Genomic DNA, 11,230 nt, shown 5'->3' on the forward strand with positions numbered 1-11,230 from the left:
TCCAAGGAGAGTTCTACTGATGCCAGAGCCAATTTAATGGATCCAAAGGACAGGTCTTGAAGCTTAGGATCTGCAATGCAGTCAATTGCATTATGCTTTTCAATAATCATAAAGGTGCAGCTCTCTTGTGAACCTGAAAGGTGATGGAGGAATCAATTAAATACAGTTTGAAGTATAAATTATATGAAATAATAGATAATGTAAGATGTCATTTGTCCTCATTTGCTTATCAGATCAGAAATTAATTTCTAGAGATCTATGGGTTTACAGTTCTGGAAATGATAAACCGAACTAAGAGGCTGGGGTGCTTCAAGCTATTAATCTTTATAACATGTTTTCAGTATAATGTCATTTGCAGTATCATTGCAGATATTGTCCTACTTGCCCTTTGAAATTATCTGCATCTTTGTTCCATATTAACTTCTACACAAGCTGCATTGATTTTCTGTAGAGAAGGAACCTCTTCTGTGAGAGTTTTCCAGATCCGCTGAACTCTGTGCCACAAATGGAGTAGTAACAGTTTTTAATAATGTAGCATTACATGGGAACTCAATAAATTAATTTTGAGGAGACAGAATTACAACTATGGCACCCCAAGAAGAGTTTGTCTCTTGTGCTCACTCAGTGGAGCCCGCACCTAAATACACTGCCAAGTAAGACAAACTCCCACTTGTCCATGACAGTGCTAATCCAATAGTAGTAGGTAATCAGCAGGCATTCTGCAAATGAAAACATCCTTAGGGAAAACTTTTTTCACAAAGTTCAAAACTTCATCAGATAAATGAGTTATGTGGGTTCTTCTTGGTTTTGTTAACTTTCAAAACCAATAACTCTTACTCGGGCTTTTGCCAGTGATTTTGATCTCAGTGGTTGCTGTGAATGTGGATTATGCAGCTTGTCTCAATGTTTCATGGCTGAAGTGCTTAATTTGCATTAATCTGTAAAATTTCTTCTCCATTATCCTCAAGTTTATTTATTTGATATATGTATTTAATATCTTCACTTTTGTTTATTTCTATCTGTGTTCCTTAATCTAGAGTTGGCTTTGGTTCCCTTTATTCTTTGATTTCTGACCTTTTATGCAAGATCATGTGGCCTGCAGCATGGTGCCAGTTTTTGTTTGCTTTTGTGGGTGAAGTTAGGCTAACTGTTTGTATCTGTTTTAGGACTCTAGCAACAGGTATTCCTGAGTATGGCTTTTTAATAAACTCAAGTAAGACACTCGTGAATTTTCCCGTTGGTGGTCTCCCAGGACGTCCCAAATTTAAACAGCTGCCAGATTGTCATTTCATCCCGTGGTGTGGTTTGTTATTAGATATAGAGGCACTTGACGTTTACTGCGATTACTCCAGGTAATTGGAGTTGTCAACTCCAGTGTCACCTTTACACTGTATTGTACATAGTGTGAAAAGCACAAGGGTGTCTCGTGAATGGTTGTAATGGAGTTAACTGCAAAATAGATTTTACAGTTCTGATTGTTATACAGTAATCTAAACACTTTGTTCTGTTGTACAGACTGCTGTTTTCTTCATTCCACCCTGGTGGCATGCCATTAACGCCATCAAATGTGACGCAGATCACTAGTGACCAGAAGTCATATGCCACATGGTGGCTGCATGGTTCTGAAAAAGTTTACTCCATCACCTCAGTTCAGCTTCTGTCACAACTCTGCACTGTATCGCACCTGATGTCATATAATTTCATTTATTGTTTTGAAATCGTTATTTTTTGTACCTTCCTAAAAGAAGCAGGAAGTATATGTGAACTATGATTTGGATTAATTTGGTATAGACTAGAGGAACTAGTAATCCTTTCAACATCAGAGGTGTTCCCTCAGGTAGTGTAGGGGAAAGATAACTTCTCTTTAAACTAGCAGCCTTGACTATCCACACAAAACAGTTTGAAGTGTTACAGAACTCAGGACAGGACAAGGTATGCTGCTGAAAAACTCTGTAGACCCTTTATATGGACTACTAGAGATGGCATTAGACATTTGCTAAAGACTGAAAAGAAAGAACTGTTTAAACTCAAGCATAATATTGCTGCATTATTGACCATTTTTAGTATAAACAGTTGTTCATGTGTTTAAGTGGGAAATTAGGAGGATGTTTTCCACCAATAGAGTGGTGAAGCTCTTCAGTAGTCTCCCTAAACAGAAAAGCTTGGTCAATTTAGGAAAGGAATTTATATGACATGATTTTCTATAGCAAAGGACTAAAATCGAGAGCCAAAGAGATTTATTCACTAACTGTGTTTCTGAAAAAAAGGCTTATGTTGGTAACAGGCATTGGTGATACTGGTCTGGGAGACACTAATGAGAATCTTGCAATCATAGAATTGTTTATTTTGGAAAAGACCTTTAAGATCAAGTCCAGCCATTAACCCAGGACTTCCAAGTCCTCCACTGTGTGTGTTATGAGGACTGCCTTGCTTAAGTTTTACTTTAGTAACTGTGACACCAGGGTTGTTCCAGTAAATAAGAGGCTCCAAGCCTAAGGTCCTGCATTGCGTCGATCATAGATTATAACCTGACTGTCACTGGAGTAATTAATAATGCTCTTGATAGGCTACATGTTTTAGAAATACATTTAATTTGTGTTATTGGTTTGGTGTTTTATAGCAGGGTGAATTACTCAGCCCCAAGGTATTGAAGTTGTTCCTTTCCTACTACCCTTAATGCCACAGTGTCTAGTCTCTTTGGATGTTGAATTTAGTTATGGACATCTTTTAGCTACTGGTTTGTTGATTAGCATGCAATCTCTGTAACATGGGAAATTAAATGAGGCTTACTTTACAGAATTTAATTTAGTTTATTAGCCCCTGGAGATTGTTTACCTACTTGTTTGTTGTTTTTTTTTCTAGTTATGCCTATACTTCCATCAGATCAAGTCTTTCCTTCAATGCAAGTAGAACAGCTGGGAAAAACATGAAAAACAAACTGATTGCAGTCCTCAAACTGAAATGTCATTGTTTATTTCTTGATTTACAGGTGGGAATATGAAAATGGATGTTTGGAACTATTGTGATTAGTGGTGAAGAGTGTTAGAAGTGCTTTGAGTTGTAGCATAGTTTATTTTGAGAGGTAATCCACATAATGTGGGACTGTTGACATCAACTCAACTGTGGTGTCTTTCAGAACAGAGCCTTCTAAACATTGTTAACTTAGTCGTATAAAAGAAATCTTTAAAGTTTAGCGTAAAATGTTTTTTTCTCTAGATCTTCAACAAAGCCTATTATGACACTAAAATATTCTTAAGGCTCTGTTTCTGTTCTATTCTAGATCAACAGCCTTAAAACAGTTCTCATTAACGTCTACAAGATATTTTTACTTCAGGCTTACAGGTAGGTCACTGCCTTCTGCAGTATTTCATTACTCTTTCTTTACACATGGAGGAGCTACTGATTAGAAAAAAGTGTGCCATATAAATGTGCAGTGTATGTGTATGGGTAGTGTGTGCAGTAGTAAATGTCAGTAGCAAGTCAAGTTATTCTTGTTTCAACGCTGTTCCTAAGTAATAGTTTTAGATTTAGGATTCAGTGTTATATTGATGTGTGTTTTTAAGTGATATTTCACTAAGTGGATTTTCAATGTCACTTGGTACTGACAGATGAGTTCAAGAAAACCAGTTTGTTTTGCTTCAGGAGTATGACAGGAAGCCTTATTAACCATTTTATATTTAGACCAGTTTAATATTAACAAGTTTATATTTAGAACTTTGTATCGTACAGAACTTTGACCAGTATAACTTTAGGTAAAGTGAAGTTTCATTTTACCAAGTTAACTGCAGTTTCTTACCTGCAGTTAATGTCTTAATTGCTCCTTAGCTGATAATGTCGTGGTATCTGTGAGCTGGTCTTGATCAGGAGAGGAAGTGAATGTTTTAAGCAAAGATAAAGGAAAGAAATCAGAACTGATAAGCAAGTTGGGGATTGTGCATCGAAAACTTTGAGTGATTGGCAGCAGAAATTAATTGGATTTTTACAGTTTTAACGCAGAAAATGTGTAAGAGGTTCTTCACTCTTTCCAGAAATCAGGTGTTGATTTTTTGCTAGGCTCATGCTTGTTAGGAAGTGACATTTTAGTTTTATTTTAATATTCAGCTTGATCTATATTCAAGCTGTGTTCTTTGTTCAAGGCATATCCTCTGTCCAGGAAGGGTAATGGGGTTTGTCTAGTACAGCACTGATGTGTCAAACTCTTAAACTTCTGCGTTGAGTGACTTACATGTTTTCACTGATGTTAGATATGATTACTTAGTTACTTCTGTTTTCTTTTGTGTTAACATTCTAACAATGGTCTTTATATGTTATTTAAAAACCTGTCCACCATGACAACTGCATGTCAGGTTAATTCAGCCAGAGACCTACAATGCAGCTTTAAATACTTGAAAATTTCAGATTTTTTTAAAGTGATTGCCATACATGAATTTAATAAACAAGTATATACATTATTGAATAATTAAAAATCAACATTGTAATTGGCTATATTCAGCATAAGCAGGATTATAATGACAGTCTGAAGAAAAAGGGAAAAAAAGTCAGCAGTTTTAAGGTGCTTCCAAAAAGGTATAAAAGAGTGTATGATATAAATATTTTCTGTAGAATTGGCTTCCAAATGCACACAGGAGGGGGAATCCTGGTCTCTGGAACACCATGTCATTTGGAAGTTTGTTTTCCTGTACTCCTGAACAGAATTTGTTGTGGGATTTTGCTTTGTTTTTTTCTTCCTCTCACTCTCTCATGTGGATTCTCTGGCTACATGATCTGTGACACAGAATTGGTGATCAAGTGTAGTTTACTTTTCCCTGTGCAAGACAGTTGTTGTCCACAGGAGAGAATTCTGTTACCAAGGCAGATGGCTTCAAGTTCTTCTTTCAGCATAAAATTTAGAAACAAATGTCCTGTGTGTCTGACACTCCAGGCATGTGTACACATAGGAGAGGTGTCGTATGGTAACAGTGATGATATAGCTAAAGACTGATGGGTGCTTTTAAATGTTGTACAGTGCCTAAGGTACATAATCATAGTTTCACTTGAAATTGCAAATGACTTTTGATTAAATAGGCATTTTTTGTGAACAGGTTCCATGCCTGTGTTCTCCAACTTCCATTCAACCAGAAAGTTAGAAAAAATCCTTATTTCTTCCTAAGGATCATCTCTGAGACTGCGTCGTGCTGCTATGCTATCCTGAAAGCGAAAAATGAAGGTATGGGGTGTTGATGGCAATGAAGTAGTTGGTTTGGAGGGAGGGGGTTTTAGACAAATAAATCATCCTGAATGTGCAGTCTGATAATGTAATTTTGAGATAAGGATCAGGAATGAAAATTATGGAATGTACAATAAGAATCACATTCTTCTTAACCTCAGTCTTCTAAAAATCGAGTTTCTGGGTTTAGTTTTTAGTTTTCTGGTGGCATAAGATACTTCATTGGCTTAATAGGATTTTAGTAAAAAGTCTTGGAGTGGCTTTATAGAAGGAGAGGAGAGATCAGACATACTTGTTAATGCTCATCATTTTCAGTGACATTTTTCCATTCTGTCTCTAGGGATTGCTTTTCGTACCAAAGATGCACTGGGCATGTTCCCTTTTGAGGCAGCAGAATGGCTCTGCTACCATGCATTCACTATCAAACTGTCAAAACACAGAGTTATTTACAAATGCCTGCTGAGCCCCTTAAAAATCTGTAAGTATTCAGCTATTTTTACAGTTTTATCTATGGTTAATTGTAATAAATATTGGAAACAAATAGATTTTTAAAATTTTCTCATCATGAAATGTTCTAAAATGTACATTGAGAAGCTTTCTGTTTTAATCAAATTTGCTAAGTATAAGTAGGCAAATTAAAATGGTATGTTTTTCAGCACTGCATGTTCTAGAGCCTTGTTCTTACAGGACAGTTGTTGATGTTTTGCACTTCACAAATGTGTGCACTTCAGAAGACTTAATAAGACTGGGCTAATCATAAACATTCTCAGCAGGTTTAGCTAAATGAAATGTAAATGCTCAGACTTCTATTTTTAAAAATGTAGATTAACTGGCAACTAAATAAGCTCCTCCCACGATTTAAGCTCTTACCAAAAAAAGTGTTACCAAGGGCAGTTTGAAACAAAACCACTGGCAGCACTGCATGTGCTGTAAATTCTTACCTCTGTCACTTCTACTCAGCGAAAGAAGCTGTCTGGGGACAGCTCTGGGGAGTTCTCTCTGTAACGAGTTGTGTGGTCTGTCCATGGGCCAGCCACAGAAATAATAGAATTTTCAGTTCTAAGATACTAAAGGTGAGCAACAGGGGGTTTTCCTGAAGCAGTCAGTACTGTTGATGAATTTTGCTGCGGTGAAGGGCAGAGCCACAATGCTGACTCTGCAGATTACACTCTGAATGAGTCATTGCTTGGTCAGTTTTATTATACAATATCAAGAAATTCTTTGGTCTCATTGCAGAATAACACCTATTTGATTTGAAGTGTATCATAAGCTTGCTTTGATACCTGCACTGAGGCCCAGTGCCCCAAAAAGAGAGCAGTTCTCCTTTTGAAAGGAAGGATTTCTTTCCTGGGTGAAGGGCTTGCAGCAGCGCCTGATGCAAAGTCTGATTTTTGTAGTGCAGTGTGAATGTATCAAGATGACACTTAAACACAAACAGACCGTTGGGATTATGCCAGTCATGTTGAGAGCTATGTACTTTCTGTATGGAGCTGAACCCCAGCAGCCTCCCCCAGAGAAACATCTATGTTACTCGCAGACACCAAAACCAGAGGCCCCGTGTCTGCCCCCTGCTGCTAAGTACCAGAGGGTGGCTGCTTGGAGGGGACACGAACTGAAGAACTATGCTCAGAATGCAGTAGTCATACCCTGTAGGATAATGGCTTCTCTGGGATGTCCCCCACTTCTCTAAGATTCATATAGGGCACATTTGAGTCTTCATCTTTAATGCTGATTGTTTTGCCCTTGGGATCTTTGACTGGCAGACCACAATCCGAGCCAAAGCTCCCGATCCTTCTCTGTGCATGCTTTGCTGTTTAATTTGTACCTTTAGTGTGGAGGCACAGCCCCGGGCAGTTTATTGTTCAGCAAAATCTTGTCTGCCATGACTGTGTGCTTCTGCTATAAAAGTGGTCTCTGCTCTCCACAAAATCACACCACCACATATGGCAGGGAAATGGACTGGGAAGTGGAGAAGGTAGAGTTTCCCGAGTTTGCTAGACCCATACAGCTGCTTGCCCAACTGCAATACTGACCTGAAACTTGCATGTGGTCCAAGCATGACTGTGTGCACAGTTTCTAACCTAAGAAGGGAAAGCTGACTGTCTCTCAGTGAGCTTTTCTGGCCATGAGAATTGCTCTTGAGAAATAGAATAATCTTTCTTCCTGAATTTCTGGGAAAGCCTAATAACCCTGTACATGCTGAGTATTGTGGATGTGGAGCAGGAAAAGTACAAAGGTCAGCAGGAAGTTAGTGGTGATGTTTTCTTGAAAAGAGCAATTTCCAGCTATTCTTTCATAAATCTTGCCTTCTCTGAGGCACAATTTGTTTTTCATATCCATAGTGTCAAGACAGCCCACTGTTTTTATCTTCAGGGCCCAGTTTCTTTTGGAAATACCTGAGACACTGCTGAAAGGTCAAGGGTTCAGAAATCTTTGCTTAACAGCTACCTAAACAATTAGCAGGCTCTGACTCATTTTTACTGTGAAAGTAAAACAAAAAGTTTTTGTCTTACTTCTGGAAATCAGGTAGCGCTGACTCAGGTGTGATCCTGTAAAGTTAGCTCAGTATCTCTATATGGTACAGTAATCTGTAGCATAGAGATAACCAAGCCTGGTAATAGCCCTTGTGTTGACTTAACAGCTGCATTTTTTGTTGTCATTTTGGAGTTTGTATTGGCTATATAAAACCTATTACCCCTGTAAAATCATATTGTTGACAAGAATTGATATAAATGTGTTTTTCTCTTGTGTCCCTGCACATGCCTTTCCATTACTCTTCACAGGAATCGATGCCAAGCTCATGGGTTTTGGGGAGGAGGTTCTTCCCCTAATTCCCAAACCAGTTAAATATCAGCATCAAGGGGCTTGTCAGTACATGTTGTCACTGTTCTTCAGAGTTAGGTATTTAAAACATAGTTACTGTTTAACATCCCTCCTATTACCATCAGGGAAAAGAGCAAGAGTCTTTCCTTATCATGATAAGATATAAATACATCATCTCTCTCCTTTCCAAGCACAGGACAAATGTTTACTGAGCACTTCTGAGTTTCTGCACCATTGACCATTTTGCTGACTCTGTTGAGGTGATGGACTGAAACTGTTGCTAGGATTTTGCATGTTCTTCCTAATCTTTAAAAAGTCCTTTTTACTGTCTGTCATTCTGTTGATGGGACATTCAGTGACCTTCTGTGTTTCAAAACTATTATGTTCTCCTATAAAAATTTAATTCCTGAGAATCTTACATAGTCTGCAGTATCTTCCACCATAAGGGTGGCTTTTCAGTTAGCCTCTCTTCTCTTTCAAGGCAACAGTGGGGAGAATTGCTGTTGCCAGTCTTGTAGCAAAAGGTCCATTTTTCATGTGATTTTATTTTTTTTTAAATCTTTTTTTGCATATGTCAGTTTCAAGCATAGGCTACTTTGATGTCATATCTGAAAGCAGAGGGAAAAAGATGTGGTTTGGGAATACCTTCTTGTAACAGATAAGAACCTGTCCCTTGTCCTTAACATTTTTTAAAGCACGGACTTTCAAAGTGACTATGGTTTGACAGCCTTTTTTGATGGATAAAGTTATTGAATAAATGGTCTTATACTTTTCACAAAACTTAATAATGTTCTCAAATCCAAAGAAGGGAGTGTTACAAGAACTGAAAGTAGGAGGAATTTGCTCCTTGGTTTTCTCTGTTAAAATTTTCATGTACAATTTTGAACCTTTTTATTTATTAGCCTCATTTAAGGGCAGAAGAATAGTAGCATATTTTATTTTTATCCCCATATTCCAGATATTTCAGCTTTTTAATTGGATTTAGCTAGTATTGATGTCATTACTTCATTAGCACTTACCCTAAACCAGAATTAATAAGTTACTTATAATGAATTGTTTCTGATATTTTGATAGGTAAGATGCAGCTGTTCAGGAAGATCTCAAAGGATACTATGGCACTACTGAAGACAGTGACAGAACCATCTCTTTGTCAAGATTTCGAAGCTATCCTGGACTAACCGATTGATGTTTCTTTCATAGTTTTTCCAGGTTTGAAAATAAATGCTGTGCCTTTAGCATAGTTTGTTCTGGTAGAGTGGACCAAAAGCAACTTCACTCGGACGTTTTCTGTGTTTGTTTCTCAGTTACCATCCAAGGACATAAAAAGAGCAGACAATTTTGTTAATGCTTTCTTGGTTTTTAGGGTTGTTTTTTTTTTGGGGGGGAAGGATATTTTTTGCACATTCACAGGGTATTTGAAGTACTTTACTTGGTTTCATTCAGTGATTCCCATCCTCTAGATGAAGGAATCATTAAACTATGTTCTGTACAAAATTGTCTACTTTCATGTTTCAGTGGATTGTTTCAAAGGACTGTTTGTTACTTCTCTGTGTTGCAGACTATTTTATAATAAATTGCCTGGGTAATTGCAGTACCACATACTTGTTTCCAGTGCCTTTATTTTACCGTAATCTTTAATATCCTGCCCAGCTTGCTTATATCATGAAAAAAGCTACCTGCACAGGCCAAGTGCATTTCATGGCATTACTTAGCTAGATGCACAGGCTAGAAATTTTATGGTTTGGAGTTCACAGCTAGCATATGCCAAAATTTCACTGTCCAGACTGGTTTTGTTTAGTGGAAGTGTTACATATTTTGAATTCTTGGTGGTATTTTTAATACAGTGTTATGGAATGATGGTGATGCATTTATACCTACAAAACAGAAGTTCTTGATTGGGTAATATATTGAGTATATTGCTCTTCTATTTGCATTTACTGTTTTTATTTAGGTTTATCTTTGCCTCTAGTAAAAGAAACTTTTTACAAGGACATACAGTGATAGGACAAGGGGGATGGCTTTAATCTGAAAGAGAGTATGTTTGCATTAGATATAAGGAAGCAATTCTTTACTGTGAGGGTGGTGAGACACTGGAACAGGTTGCCCAAAGAAATTGTGGATGTCTCATCCCTGACAGACCACCACCACATAGGGACTGGTGACACAGCTCCTAGAAGTTGATTTGCCATATTGCAATCTGTCCATTAATATCACAACACAGTTTAAAATGGTACATTAAGTTACACAGGGTTGGTTTTTTTCTTTCTATAAAATGTCACTGTTAAAATAAAATAAATTTTAAAGAAGGCATACAACAAATGTTCCTACTAGACATGAAGAACAACCCAGTTGCTTCCCAGCTAGCCGCTCAAACATTTAAACATTCCTGTGCCCCATGATGGTCTGCAGTGATGCTGGTGTGGGGGAGCACTCCTATGGACATCTCATAGGAGAGACTTGGCAGTGCAGGAAGCTTTATTTTGTTGGATCATGGGGCAGAAAGAGACAGCAAGATGCTCCAACATGAAGAACACTTCACTGATAGCTTGGATGAGCCCGTTTTTTGCTCTGTATCACAACTGATACTGTAACACTGTAAACTGCTGGTGTGGTCTCAGTTGAAGTTGTAATTTTATAAAAATGAATAAAGTGTAATGCTTGCCATTCTCTGCGCTGATGTTTGCCTTTACCTGTAACTACGGGCTGAGTCGTCACTTTTAAACATAACTGCTGTTTCTGTAGGCTGTTTGTAAACAGATACAAATACAGGGAAGAAATTGCAAGGGAAGACTTTCATTTAAAATATCCACCACTCAAGAAGGCAAATGGAAGTAAAGCTGAAACTAATATGTGTTTTAGTAAATGGAGAATTTGGATATTTGAAGAAAAGCTGCAGTCTCTGCTGGAAACTTGAACTTGCTGCTGCGGTTTGTGATAATTGGGGAAAAAACTACTGTGAGCATACGTGTAAGGAATAGACTAACCATAGCAAGGGGATGCATCTGTTACTCTAAAATTAGATGTTTATATTGTTGGGAAGGTAGAAATATAACATAAAGCTACTTCTGTGGAGAACTGTTCTAAAAGAAATAGTGCCATGTATTATGGTGGTAAAATATATTCTACTTAATTGGTAGCAAGGCGGTGCGTTAAACAGCAACTGCTGACAGGAAGTGCCCGGGTGGATTTGAATCTGGAAAT

General features: G+C 37.7%; 1 protein-coding gene across 1 annotated transcript in view; it reads left to right on the forward strand.

Annotated features, from left to right (window-relative positions):
- Nucleotides 1-9,606, forward strand: part of TERT (telomerase reverse transcriptase) — a 30,885-nt gene extending 21,279 nt beyond the window's left edge. Inside the window, exons 11-16 of the mRNA XM_071553547.1 lie at nt 1,167-1,352; nt 2,863-2,989; nt 3,281-3,342; nt 5,082-5,206; nt 5,547-5,684; nt 9,104-9,606. Coding sequence (XP_071409648.1) covers nt 1,167-1,352; nt 2,863-2,989; nt 3,281-3,342; nt 5,082-5,206; nt 5,547-5,684; nt 9,104-9,207 — 742 coding nt within the window. The 3' untranslated portion in view covers nt 9,208-9,606. The remainder of the gene's footprint in view (nt 1-1,166; nt 1,353-2,862; nt 2,990-3,280; nt 3,343-5,081; nt 5,207-5,546; nt 5,685-9,103) is intronic.
- Nucleotides 9,607-11,230: the final 1,624 nt, after the last annotated feature.

This window comes from Pithys albifrons, chromosome 4 (genome assembly GCF_047495875.1).
Source record: "Pithys albifrons albifrons isolate INPA30051 chromosome 4, PitAlb_v1, whole genome shotgun sequence".
NCBI classification, from domain to species: domain Eukaryota; kingdom Metazoa; phylum Chordata; class Aves; order Passeriformes; family Thamnophilidae; genus Pithys; species Pithys albifrons.